At 62.4% G+C, this 13,574-nt stretch overlaps 3 protein-coding genes across 3 annotated transcripts; all 3 read right to left on the reverse strand.

Annotated features, from left to right (window-relative positions):
* Positions 1-1,404: 1,404 nt before the first annotated feature.
* On the reverse strand, positions 1,405-4,395 carry LSCM1_04879 (uncharacterized protein; the record flags this gene model as incomplete). The annotated part of the gene is made up of 1 exon (XM_067322362.1): positions 1,405-4,395. One exon carries the CDS (start codon positions 4,393-4,395, stop codon positions 1,405-1,407), a length of 2,991 nt encoding a protein of 996 aa, XP_067180135.1.
* Positions 4,396-5,406: 1,011 nt separating this feature from the next.
* LSCM1_04880 (uncharacterized protein) lies at positions 5,407-8,538 on the reverse strand (the record flags this gene model as incomplete). The annotated part of the gene is made up of 1 exon (XM_067322363.1): positions 5,407-8,538. One exon carries the CDS (start codon positions 8,536-8,538, stop codon positions 5,407-5,409), a length of 3,132 nt encoding a protein of 1,043 aa, XP_067180136.1.
* Positions 8,539-9,805: 1,267 nt separating this feature from the next.
* On the reverse strand, positions 9,806-11,764 carry LSCM1_04881 (uncharacterized protein; the record flags this gene model as incomplete). Its single annotated transcript, XM_067322364.1, has 1 exon — positions 9,806-11,764. The coding sequence occupies one exon, from the start codon at positions 11,762-11,764 to the stop codon at positions 9,806-9,808; it is 1,959 nt and encodes a 652-aa protein (XP_067180137.1).
* Positions 11,765-13,574: the final 1,810 nt, after the last annotated feature.

A 13,574-nucleotide genomic window follows, 5' to 3' on the forward strand; every position in this document is an offset into this window, starting at 1 on the left:
GCCGGCATACCATCGCGGGAATGGTGCGGGTGCACGCACCACTTTTTTGGGCGCATCGAGTAACCAGTGATCACGACGACATCAGCATCCGTCCGCGTCGCCTGCTCGTGTGTGGACATGAAGTTGCCGATCAAACCAAAGCCGCTGATGCCGACGAACAGATCGTTGGCATGCATGCCGGTCATGCTCTCTATCCCAACGGAACTGCATCCGCTTGCAAAGGTGCACGAGTCGCATCGAGGTAGCCACAGAGGCTCGTGAGGCTATACATGGCCAAAGCGAAAAGAGAGGCAGGCTGCCTCGTGAGCACACAGCACCGCAGCGCAAGGGAGTCTGTACGCGCTCTCCATGACGGACTGCGCCACTGCATGCCGTATGCCTTGCTATAGTAGTCATAGTGACTCGAGTGGGGAGATGGCTCGTAAGGAAAGGCCTTCATTGTGGAGACCGTGGGAGGACCGTCAGAGGCCGAGAGGAGCTTAGCACGCGTTGAAGGCGGCCATGCGCTCTGAGGAAGAGGGGAGGCTCAGGGTGGCACTGTGAACCGCCCCCGCGAAAAAAAAAAGAAGCAGAAGCACACAGCGGCCCATTTTTTATTCGCCACACGCCTTTGCCGCACACAGCCCTCCCCCCTTCACAATCACCAGCACCCGCTGGCGACGGCGCGGGCATATAGTTGAGAGCCAGAGATAATAAAAAAAGGAGGGCGCAGCGTCGACTGCGCGATGAGCTCGGGGCGGGTGGCGGGAAGGGCAAACTGCTTCTCACCTGTATGCATGCATCAGGCGCCTCTCGCCATGCTCGCTCATAAGTCTGGCGCACGTACGAGCCAGCTCCATCCAAGACAAGCAGAGGAGCGGACTAGCAACGACAACCGCCAACAGCGATAACAGTCTCTGAACAGCAACCTCTCCTCTGCTGATCCCCACCACTCCTGGCACCACCACTCACGGCACCCGCGTGCAAGCAGCTGATGAGAGCGAGCGAGTGAAGGGAACCGTGCCGCACAGACCAGCGCGCAAAGGGGCACGTCAACAACAGTACACGGTGGGGTCTTGTGGTGGACTCGTTGGCTTGGCCGTCTGTGCGCACCCCTCCCCGCTCCTCTCTTGAGCTCCGCAGCATCACTCCATTCCTTTCATTTTTTTTCGCATCGCGCTCTCCAGAGAGAGAAAGAGGGGGGAGGGAGGGAGAAAGAAAGCGGCAGTGGTACTGCTGATGGGGAAGGGAAGAGGTACAGCGCGCTGGTACGCGCTTTAGCGCTGCACAGCCTCGCCCATCCGTTCCTCTCGCTCTCATCGGTGGGGGCTCTGTAACGCCTGGTTTCAGGTTCAATGTCTCGCGCAAGGCTGGCGAAAGCTCCGCCATAAGGATCTGGTGATCCGCTCGCGTGCCGTCGAGGAACTAATCCGCCAACGGAGGGCTCCCCTTCGCGTCCCATTCGTCGTCCGACAGTGTAGTCACCGGTGGTGGGCTTTGTGTGAGCTGAACACGAGCCGTGTGCTTCTTAGCCGACTGCGCATCCAGGTAAACGACGACAAAGTACTGCGGGTACTGCTCCACCAGATCGATCAAGTGGCGATGCTGCAGGCGTATCGTCTCGCGTGCGCCATACGGAAGGCGGCCAAAGAGATCGGCCGAGGAGCGCGATCGCCCTGGAGGCAGTTCAGCCGCCAGCATGTACAGCAGCTCATTGACGGTGTAGCTGCTGCGCAGCCGCCCCTCCGGCAGCGGCAGGCCAGGCCGCATCACGCACATGTTGTTCGGCTCACGGAACTCAAACAGCTGCACCTTTGCCGGCGCGTTGCGGAACAACCGGATCGGGTCCGCTGGCAGGAAGTCCGTTAGCGCCGGCGGCAACGCCTGCAGAAGGCTGCGTAGTCCGATGTGCCGTGTGGCCGGCAGGTACCGCAGAATGGCGTCCAGCAACACCTCAGGGCTTGTGTAGGGCGAGTTCGGGTTCGCAGCCAGCGCGAGCCGGCGGCGGAGCTTCCGATTTATTGCGCGGTTCCGCTTCGGCGAGGCGAGCTGCAGCCGCTCCTCGGGTGAGAGACTGCATCGATCATGCGACATGGCCTCCTCCTCGCACAGGACAGCGAGGTCCGGCGAGGCCAGCCAGCAAGGAAACCCGCTTGCGTCCAGGGCGCCTGCACCTTTGCAGGGCGACGCCACTGCGGGCACGGCACCGCCGCTCGCTCCATCGTATAGCGGCGGCGTCTCGATTGCAAATCCGGAGCCGCGGTGCATCGGCACCATGGGCGACAGCGGCGGGCTTAGCAAATACGCTGCGCCCGTTGTCGAGGACGTCGCCGCCGACGCCGCCGCCACGGCCCCTTGCGGCGCCACTGGTGCGCACCTCTCCGTAGCAGTCTCTGCAAGCGGGAACGACGCCGCGCGTGGGTTTGCAGAGGGCGGTGAGGTGGTGGTGGCGCTGGAAGGCCGGCTGTTGGGATTTGAAACAATAGAGAGGCGGAACGCGTTCTCATGCTGAAACAAAAAACGTCGCAGTGTGCCAAAGTGGGCGATGATGCGCCGCTTGGCATCATCGCTAATCTGCAGAGACAGGCCGGCCTCCATCTCTGACACGTAAACGAGGCCACGGGGCTGCAGAAGGCGCCGCACCTCAGCCAGCTCACGGGGCAGCGGCGTTGTTTCCGCACGCAGCGAGCGCACTGGCGGAAAGCTGAGGCAGACGGCGCCGTCTCTCTGCGCCGTGAACTGCGTTCGGTGCTGTTGCTGCGCAAAGTACAGCAACGTGGAGTGCCGAGATAGGGGCAGCAGTGCCGCTTTCACGGCCGGAGGCGCGTTCTCGACGAGGTTGTAGAGAGAGATCCACTGAAACGGACGGGGGAAGCATGGCAGAAAGGAGTAGTACAGGTACGGGTCCGGCTCGTAGGCGGCCATGCACTGGCGCGTTGTGCAGGAGCTGCCTGTTACAGCAGCGGCGGTGCCAGATACTGCGTCCAGCTCCTCATTGTCGTTATCGGCATGGATGTCCGCACCGCTGCTATTCGTTGCCGCTTGCATGGGACTACCATGTGCAACACCCTCCGTGGGCTTCTTCTGAGCGAAGCCTTCGCCATCTTTACCACCAGAAAACCGCACGTACGTTACACCCGCCACCGTCACCATCTCCAATGCCATTGTGTCGCGAAAGATGCTGCGCACGTGCTCTATTGTGTACCCGAGCGGCAGTTGCTGCAGCAACGCTTCCACCGGCACGAAGTGTGTTGGCAGCAAGGAGGCCAGCATTAATGGACTGAACGACGTGACAGCTGCGTGACGGCGGACTGCCGCCGCCGGCGTCTCTGGCGGGGGTGGAGGCTCGAAAGCATCACCAAAGTAGGGGAGATAGTTCCCGGGGCAGCAGACCGACTCCTTCAGGGAGGTCGACCCAAAGGCCTTCTTCACCGCACACCACCGCCGCCAAAGCTCGTCGAGCTCCTCCGGGGTCTTTGAGGGCGTCGGCGTGCCGTGAGTCAGCCCCCGAGTCTGGCACGGCGGAAAGCACATATCGACGTATCTGAAGCCCGCCGCATTGCTTTCTACACATCCAGCGTCGTTGTGGGCCTGCGCGGCGCCACGTTTCACCTGCAGAAGGCAGCTGTCAAGGCGCGCACGCTCCTCATGTGTCAGTGGCGTGTAAAGCATAGCAAAAGCGCGCCCAGCTTCCTCGGCTGATGACGCAACGGTGACGTGTATGCTATCGAAGGACATGTAGACGCCGTGTGCACGCACGGTGCCGCGACTATTGTCCGGGGACAGCAACTCATCCGTCAAATTCTCTGAGGCGATGGAGAGCAGCAGATCGGACAGCCTTGTGGAGCACTCTCGCACGAACCTGCGCCGCTGCTGTACAGTGGGGATGCCTCTCGTTGAGGTTGTAAAAGCACTCGTCTTCGCGTAAGAGGGCGGCAGGCATGCTGAAGAGCTGACGAGCGTTTCACGCGTAGCGCTGGCCGACGCCGCCGCTGCTGCTGCTGCTGCTAGATCGCACGCGCCACTGCTGGTGCTCCACGGCGATGCAAAGACCTCTGGATTCGTCGCATCGTCGACTGTGAAGAGCGAGTAGAGCACCTTTACTGAGATGCACATCGGCGCCCGCGGTATGCACTCCACTAAGCGCTTCAGTAGCTTGTTATTTTCTGTGTGGGCTTCCGGCTGAGTAAGCGGCGGCGAGCGCTCGCGCCACCGCGTGACAGACGTACAGGAAGGAGGTGTGCAGTGCGGCTGGTCTTCTTGAAGACGTGCGGTGCGGCGTGCAGCAGATGTGCTTAGCGGGCGTTGCGCTGCCAGCAACGGCAGCGAAGAGCGTCGCAGAGGTGCTGCAGGAGGCTGCCGAGTAGCGACGAACCGACGGGCAGATCGTCGCGCTAGCAGGAGCGGTGCGCGCATGACGAGAGGCCGTTCATTGGGACTCTTCTCCGGCGGTGAATGTTTTGCGCTTGCGCAGATCGAATGAGCGACGAGTAGGAGGGGAAAAGGGAGCGGCCAAGGCAGGGACAACGGCCTCGGTGAGCGGCAACAGCCAGCGCGCCGCGCAGCTCGAGAAAGGAGAGAAGCCGAGGGGACAGCAACTGCGCCCGTGAGAACGCGCCAGCGTCGTACTGTAGAGATAGGGGAGGCGCTGAAGGTGCTAGAGGGAGTCTATGGAAAAGACATATACCGTATGTGCGGGCGTGCTGCTTCGTTTAGAGAGAAAGGGGGGCAGTAGTGAGCGTGTTTGGGGCTACGCACACACAGAGAGCCGCTGACTCCTGCAGCAGCAGCAGCAGGATGGCTGCATCACGCCCATTTGAAGCAGATGCGCTTCTGGAAGGGGCGCCACGTAGCCCTCTCGGCAGTACGCATGCGTCTGCGCGCGCCGAGAGAACAGAGTGCCTTTAGGCGCCTTTCTCACCGCCACCGCCAAGCCACCTTCCCCTTCTCCTTTCTGCTGAGTACGAGCGGCGAAGGGGACAGGTGTGTGTATGTGTGGAGGAGGGGGGGTCAGGGGACGAGGCATATCTCTGCTCTTCGCAGCGCCCTTTTGTTTCACTTTCATCCCTCGCGTTGCGCACACCGCCACCACCCCGAGTCGCAGGCTCTGAGTCCAGTGCGGACGCACACGCAACAATTCGGGCATAGGTCTTTGCCATGTGCGTATGCGCCGAAGAGACTCCGTGCTGCAGGTGGACGAGCGCTGCCCCACCATCGAGAGGCAAAGAGGAGAGGGGGAGAAGAGAGCGCGCGCGCGCAGCTTTGACACTTGACGAAAAGGTGAGCGGTACCTCACATCACACGCCCCCTGCCTGGTCGCCTGACCTAACTTGCTCTTTGGCGGGAGTGTCCTCCTGCCAGCAGACGTGCGCAGTGTCACGGGGAGGACGGATGCTTCCGGTGTCCAATGGCGCTGCGCGCATTACCTTAGCGCATCCGAGAGAGTGCCTTCGCCTCCTCCTCGCACTCTTCGCTAACCTTCTTCAGACCTTCAAGAACGTGCTCGAGCCGCGCTGCGAAGCGTTGCAGCAGCTTATTCTGCGTGTACGCAACGCGGATGGCGCCGACGAGTGACTGTGCAATTGGGTTCACCTCCATCAGTGCTGACGTATCCTCGTAGAGGTAGCGCTCCAGCTCCTGCTCCACCTCGCGGTGCAGGCGCGGCACAGTGGGTGGCAGGGATAGCAGCACCGCCTCATCGGTGTGGCTGACAACGCGGTTGCTCACACCTGCCATGCTCACCTTCCGTAGCTCCTGATATTCCCCCTCTGTTAGGATGGGGGCAGTCAGCCGGGTGGAGTTGAAGGAGTGCGCTGCTGATGCCGCGTCGCCAGTCAAGGGCGCTTTCTCTGACTGTGGCGAAGATGAAGAGGTACGCGTCGGCCTATCATCTACCCCAGCGCTCCCTCGTGCCTGCGCGTCGATGGCGCGCACATCCTCCTCCTCACCGGGGTCGGTGAGGGTGCGCGGCAGTGCGGGAGGCGTGGGGAGAAACCAACCGGCCTGCACCACACCGCGCAACCGAGCACAGCGGAAGGGTAACACATCAGTGATGTATTCCTGCAGCGCTGCGTATGTGGCGTCCACTGGAAGATGTGACGCTTGAGCATGAGGTGCCGAAGTGCCAACAGTACGCCGCGGCCTCGACGACGGCGGTGTTGGAGAAGAGGACCGCATCGGGCGCAGCTGCCGCTGCCCTCTCCGCGCTTCCGCCTTCACGTCCTCCTCGCCTTCCTCATCTGCAAGGCTGCCCTCGCGGCCCTGCTTTTCGCTGAGCTCGCTACCGGTTTCGAACGTCGCGGATGCCTCGCTGTCGGCAGCCTCGTCGTCGCGGTCGCTGCGTTGCTTGCGCGCCTCTGTTGCAGCACTTGCTGCGACGCTCTTGGCCACCGCTACACGGCCTCTGCTCTTGCTGTTGCTAGTACCCTGCGCTATGTTCGCGCCGCGCGCACGCTTCTGCCGTCCCGTCACTGTCATGGCGGACTGAGATGGATGCCACGGAGGCGACACAGCACGAGCGCCTAGTGTGGCGGAGCTCACCACCCCGAGCACTTCAGCCGCCGCTTTCTGCACCGTGACCTCGGCTGTGCGCCACGCAGCTGGGTCCACACTCGGCAACGGCTGCAGCTGCACCGTGAAGGCACCCCGAGGTGGGTGGCCCGGCAGGCGTGCGGAGGGGCAATGCCGATGAAGGTGTAGAGACGCCTCTGTGCAGGTAGCGTGGCCAGTCGAGTCCACTGTGTCCACCTCTTCCTTCCGCTCCGCCGCCTCAGGCAGGTTGCCTTCGTCGTCGCGGCCATGAAAGGCGAACACAGCGCGCTGCAGTGCCACCGCGGCGCCTGCGGCCAAAGCGAGGTAGCGGTTGGCCGCCTGTTGATACGGCACATTCGTCTGCTGCTCTTGCCGCAGCAGTTGTGCCAGGGAGGCGCGTCGGCGCACCTCGGCGTCATGCACGAACCAGGAGCTCGGCGTCGTCTGCGCTGTGAGCCGCTCCTGGGCCGTGGCTGCGGACTCCGCCGGCCGTGATGCAGACGGGACATCCGATTGAAGTCCCCCTGAGTCACCAGATGCGGCAGCGGCAATGGAAGCCGAAGAGCTGTGCGACGATGGTTGTAGAGATGGTGGTGACGGCAGCAGCGGCACCGAGCGTTCACCGTCCTTGCCTGCAGGCACCGCGGGCGCAGTGTGCTGGAGGAGGGCGTAGCGGTCGAAGGAGGCTACAAAAGGATGCACGTGACGTGAGGCCGTAGCTGTCGAGGTCCCACCAGCGACAACGCTGCTGCCCTCGCCGACAGCAGCCGCTGTTCCTCTTCTGCCCCTGCGCGTGGCGTGTACCGTGGGCGACGGTGCAGGAGACGGCTCGCCTAACAGTCGCAGCTCTTGCGACTGGAGAAGATTCCACAGCTGCTGTCGCCGCTGTTGCAGGACTCCGGTGGTGACGCGGTGGTACTCGGCGCACACCTCCTCCACCGTCGGCACCCACTCCTTGCCTTCGCCGTGGTCATCCGTGCCGCTGCTCTCTGACCATCGCCAGCGGTCGACGGTCACGACGGGATTACCGAACCGTGCCCACAACTGCACCAGGTAGCAGGAGGAAGCGTATGTGAAGCGCGCTGATGGCGGCGGTGGTGGGGCGATCGCATTGTATTCGCTCTCTGTGAAGGTGAAGAAGGCCAGCGAGGGCGTGGGGCGCACGAGTCGACTGCCGGATGCCGGAACTGGTGAAGAGAAGCGACCGTCACCGGCATCGCTCCTCTCGCACACCTCCTCGGCTTCCGCGTGCGGGAGAACAGCAGCGGAGGCAGCGGATAAGAAAGCTGGCAAGGAGGCAGTGGACCGCGTGCTGTCGAGGCACATGTGCAAGCCGGCGGCATATTGGCGATCTGTGTCGGCATGCTCTGGGGGATTTGGCAGCGGCTCAGCCGGCGCGAGAGCCGGCTGCATGATCGGCTCCGCCCTCACAGCATGGGCCAGGGCGTCGACCTGCGCCACGTCGTCCACCCGCACCCAACGCTGCCCGACACTCCAGCTAAGAGGTTCGTGCGACAACTTCGTCGTCGGCACGACGGCTCGGTGCGTTGCTTCTACGAGTCGCCAGGAGCGGCGAACGTGGGGCGCCGAGATCGCATCGTAGCCGATACCGCCGTGAGGGGCACCCCAGCGGAGTCCAGAGTCTTGCAGAGTCGTGACGACCGCCGAAGTCGACATCGTTGCGCTCATAGCGAGCGAGGCTGTGACCGGCAGCGCCCCCTGTCCAAACATGTCTGGTAAGCGAGCGAAGGCACCGCCTCGCATTCTGTCGTCGGCCGCTACGAGAACTCCAGAAGACGATGTCGGCGATGAAGCAACACCGTCGCGTAGCGCGAAACGCTGCTGATCCTCGAGGAGTGACTGCACCTGAGTCCTGGTTGCGCGGCGCCGGCCCGTGAGAGCGTCCGCTGCCCCATTCGTGGAGGCAGCCTTGCTGCGGTCAGCGGCAAGATTGTCAGAGGGCTGTGGGTCCCCTTTGAGCTCGGCCGCTAAGAGCGAGGCCGCCACATTGCTGCTGCCGCGCTCCATTACTGAGACCCTTTCGCTTTCTGTTCCCGTGGCGCAGAGGAGAATATTGGGGGTGGGACGGGGGCGCGCACAGCAGCTTGTAGACACAAAAGAGCGTGAGACGACAAGATGAACGTGGGAAAAGAGGGGAGGGGGCTACCCCTTCCGCAGTGGCTTCGCTGATATATATATATATATGTGGCGGCTCATACAGCAGATGCCCATGTCTGTCTCCCCTCACCCTCAGTCCGTCCACCCGCGAGAGAGAAAGAGACGGCACGCGGCCACGCAAGCGCTCAAGGCGCCCAACTAGGAGGGGACTGCGCCAGAAATGCACCCGGCAGGGCTGGGGAGGCAAGGGGCCGTGTGTCGGCGCGTTGGTGCCAGGCGACGGGGTGATGGAAGAGAGCGACACAGTAGCTCCATTCAGCGGTCGCAGCCAGTGAGCGAGCGAGAGAGAGAGAGGTGGCAGAGGGAGGGGAGGGGGAAGGGTGCACAGACAAGAGGATCAAAGGGGGCTCTACCAAGGAGATCGACCGTCTTACAAGCAGACGAGCGCGTGTGCGCCGGCGCCGACGCTCCTCCTCCGTCTCCCTCCACAGGGTACGCCGCCCAGCCTTTGGGAAGCGGACGGCAGCAACAGAGCACTGACGACGACGACGCCGCTCCACGCGGGAGCACCAAACGCATGCATCAGCACTGCTGCCAGGCTAAGACTCCGCCGTTCTCTTCTGACGCCTCCTTGGTCCGGAGACGTCCGCCGTCTTCATGCATGAGCGTCCCCTCGTCATCCACGTCACCGAGAGCGCACGGCAGCCCGGCAGCGGGGCCTACGCGCGCGCGGCTCTCCATCTACAACCCAAGACGCCTGGATGAACAGCGAGCCTGAGGGTCTTCGCTTTATGTCCTGTTACAGCATCAGCTGCACACACGCTCGAGCTGGAGCGCACACAGCTCTTCCCAAACCCCTCTCCTCGACCCGCGCGCGAGGTTTCTGCCCTTACACTGCACAACGCATTCCAACGGCAACGGCAAAACGCTAAAGGAGAGAGAAAAAAGGGCGCGTAGGGGCCCTGAGATGCCCTCCCTCCCCTCTTCCTCATCCAACAACAAAAAGAAATAAGGACCCAGAGGTGCACCAGTGAAAGAGAGAGTGAGAGGGGCTGAGGAGTGGGGGCGACACCGACATATACCGCAAAGGCGGCCACTGCGCTTCAAAGGCCCAAGAACTACGGAGCAGTCGATGGCGGCACGGCTGACGCAGACTCAGACGTCAATGGCGCACTCATCAACCCTCTCGCGCACGCTTCGCCATGCGTACGGTGCTGCGATGCACCAGCTGCGCCTGCACCAAAGCAGGCGAGTTATCCTCGGTGCGAAGTCGATTGGGCAAGAGACGCCGCCCCTGACGACGACCGAGGCGCATGGCATCCGTCGCGGCGCCAGCACTACTTGTTGAGTGGGCTTTATCAGACTCTGGGTCGGCGGCGGCCTGCAGGAGAGGGGCGATGTCCGCGTCACCGCCATCCGCTAGGGGGTCTGAATCAGCGCAGTCTGCAAAGGAGAGCCGCTGCGCATCATGGTACGCCTTGAACCACTCCACAAACACATCCTCAGCGTTCTTGGCGGCGCCGGCGCCGTCGCCAGATGCGGTGTCACCGGTTAACGCGCTGGCCGCTGTGGCACTCTCGTCGTTCTTCTTCGCACTGCTCGCTTCGCCTGCTTGCGCCTTGACGTAGTCCTCTGCCTTGCTCGCTCGCTCCTTGTCATCAGTGATCCACAGGCCGCAAGACTCGAGGAGATTTCCCTTACGCTCGAGCCGCCGCTCATTGGCGATGCCGCGACGACGATTGCGTGCGTTTGTCTCGCTGTTGCGCTTGGTTATCTCGGCGAGTCGGTTCAAGTTGGCGCTGCGGGACTCATCGCTGATGTATTGGTAGAACGATTCCTCGACTGCGCGGAGCTGTGATAGGTGCTGGGGTAGCGCCGACAACGATCCCGGCGGCGGGCTGGCGGACCTCTGCGTCTCAGGCGGTGGCGTTTGTGACACCGGCAGCTGCGAAAAGGACGCCGCTGCGCCGCCGCCGAGGAGCAGCCCCGAGAACGGGCCATCGGCAGGGACGTTGTTGCCCAAAGTCGGGGTAATGAGCGCGGGGTGCAGCTGCTGGCGCTGCGCTCGCAAGACACTTCGCGGTAGAAATGGCGAAAGCGGCGTATCCGTCGCCGAGGCGGCAGCAGAAGGCGATGTTGGCGGAACCGCAGAAAGGGTCGAGTGTTGCGTCTGCGTCATGGCCTGGCTGTCGGCGCTCTCCGCGGTCATACTAGCGACTCGCGCCTGCGTCAGGTCAACCTCGACAATCTGCGAAGCATTCAGAGCCTGCGACGCGGCCCCACACGACGAAGACGTCGCGAGCGCATGCTTCTGCCTCTGCTGTTGCTGTTGCTGCTGTTTCCGCTCCTCGACACGCTGGTGCTGCATGTAGGCGACGGCGCGTACAGGAGCTGTTGCGACTCCCATGGTGCAGTACCGTTGCCGCAGTGCCTTCGACTCTTCAATCTCCTCCTCGGTCCACTGATGATGCGTCAGGTGCTGTTTCTTGTATTGACGAAGCAGCTCGACCTGTCGCGGCGTCGGCACGAAGGAGCGCAGGTCGAGTGCCGTCGCCGGCGACTGCGGCTGATCGGCACCTTCTTCACCCTCCGGTCGCGAAAGACTGCCTTGCTCGACGGGCCTCACTGCCGGCGGCGCATCCGGCGCCTCGCCAGGCACTCCATCCGCGTACACCTCCGTCGGTCGGCGGTTCGCACTGGCCACGCAGAACGCTAAAACCTCGTCTTCTGTAGGGACGGTGTTGGAGAGCTGCGGCAGAGTCACGATCTCCTCCTCCGCGGTTTCGTTCGAGGTCAAGGACGAGGACGACTGCGGCTGGACCGCCTCCACAGCAAAGCACACCCAAAACGTCTTGCCGCGCCACTCGATCGTCGGCGACGTCACAAGAGGCGGCGTGGAGGCCTTCTGTGTCGCCATCACGTCCTCCAGCAGCATTACGCGACGCACGCGCGACCACGAGTATCGCTCCGGCGCATGAAGGTGGTGATAGCGCACAAAGAAACTGAGAAACGGCTGGTCGCCGATGCGCGCGCCGACCTTGTTGATCTCGGCAGGGAAGAATGCCTGATCCGCGTACTTGTGCACCGACTTGGCGTTGAGGGTGATGGTCTGCACCTCTTCCGTGGTGAGCAACATCTTGAAGCCCCGTGAGCCCAAAGCCGAGAAAAAGGGAGGAGAAGCGTGGCAGAGGAGGTGAGGAGGGATTAGTATGGGTTCGCGTCGTTCTTGATGAGTGCGTGTGCGTGTGGTGGTGGTGGGAAGGGCAGATACGATGTGTGAGGGAGGCTCAGTGACAGCGTGATATCCGCTGGCTGCAGGGAAAGGTTGGGAGGCCAGGGCAAGGGGATGTGGGTCACCGCTGGCGGGTGTCAAGGAAGGCGCGTGTAACGCCGTGTATGGGCTTGCGCACGGTTTCTATCCATGTGGCGTGCACGTGCACATATATATATATATATGCGTGCATGTGCATGCATGTATATGTGGCGCACGTTAGAGACGCCCAAGCGGGGAGGGGCGGAGGGGGCAGAGGTGGAGGAGCGACTGATGGCAGTGCTTAGGGACGCCGCTGCAATGTTTTCTCTACCACGTTTTTTTGAGAGGGCCACTCCACCACAGAAGCGCTGGCGAATATGTAAAACTATATACACGTGCACACAGTCGTAGCCCACCCACTTCTGCCGTGCATCTCGCCTGAATCTGGGCCGTCTAGGACGGGCCGTTCGGCCCTCTCCCTTGGCTCTTCTTCAAAGAGGTTCTGCGCGACGGGCGCCAGACGAACCCGAGTCGACGGCACGCCTTCATCGACGCAGGGTGCGTCCGCAGCCCCACTCAAGGGCCAAAGAGGGGGCGCCTGTCGTTCAGGTGGCAGCGGGGTGGGGGCTGGGTGCATGCCGCATGCCCTCAAGCAGGAATGGCGACACACAGGCCAGGGTCCTCGAAGACCCTCCAACCTACCCCTCTCCGACGTCACGCCCTCAGTCGTTTCAAGCCGCGGCACTCCGCAGTTGGGCAGGGTGAGGAAGCCCGCTGCTCGGTAGCCTTAGAGACTCGACGGTGCCTCTCAGGGTGCTTTCGCCGAGCGCCCAGCGCCTGTTCCCCATGAGCCCGACCCGACAAGATATGGGAGCGGACGCGACTGTTGCGCTCCTGCGCTTCGCCCTCTGTGCCCCGTCTCTTCGAGGGGTCTCTCTCTCTTCGTGTGAGAGGGGGGGCGGCGGGGAAGGCGCTGAGGCGGTGCACATTTTGCTGTCACATTTTTCGTTGTGGTGATGTTTGTCTGCGCTGGCGCCATCGGCACGGCGTACGTAAGGGTAGGCCTCCCCCCTCCACACACACACACACACAAAAGTGAAGACGTTATAGAGAAGCGAAGAAGTAACGAGCAGCGGACGGCTAACCAACACGTACCGGGTGAGACACAGCGACACAGACAGATGCGACGGCGAATATCCGACAAGAGAAACGCTGACGGCACGAGAGGTACACACACACACAAAAGCGAAGAGCCAAACTGAACCGTCCGTACGGAGGGGGAGGGGGGGAAGCAAAAAAAAGGGAAGGAGAAGACATCGTTCGGCGGGATCGCCCCGATTCTGCATCTGCAGCGTTTGTCTGACACCTCATCCGCATTTCTATTGGTGCGAGTGAGTGCGTGCACACACACACACACACAGGCGTGACTTTGCCTGAGTGCTGAAAAGCACAACCGCACACGCGCATGCGCATTGTGAGAGAGAGAGAAGGCCAAAGGCAGAGAGACAGATAGTGCCATCGGAGGCTCAGGTGAGGAAGGGGTCGCCGAACTGAGGAGGAAGGTAAAGCTGATCACACACGCTCAGCTTTGAAACTGAGCTTCAGCAGGCGGGTGTACAGTGCCTGTGCTTCGTAACTCAGTCTTTTGTATGCAAGGCTCAACGCACCGCAGGCGCTTTCGCCATCCTGCCGT

Source organism: Leishmania martiniquensis, chromosome 14 (assembly GCF_017916325.1).
Source record: "Leishmania martiniquensis isolate LSCM1 chromosome 14, whole genome shotgun sequence".
NCBI lineage: Eukaryota > Euglenozoa > Kinetoplastea > Trypanosomatida > Trypanosomatidae > Leishmania > Leishmania martiniquensis.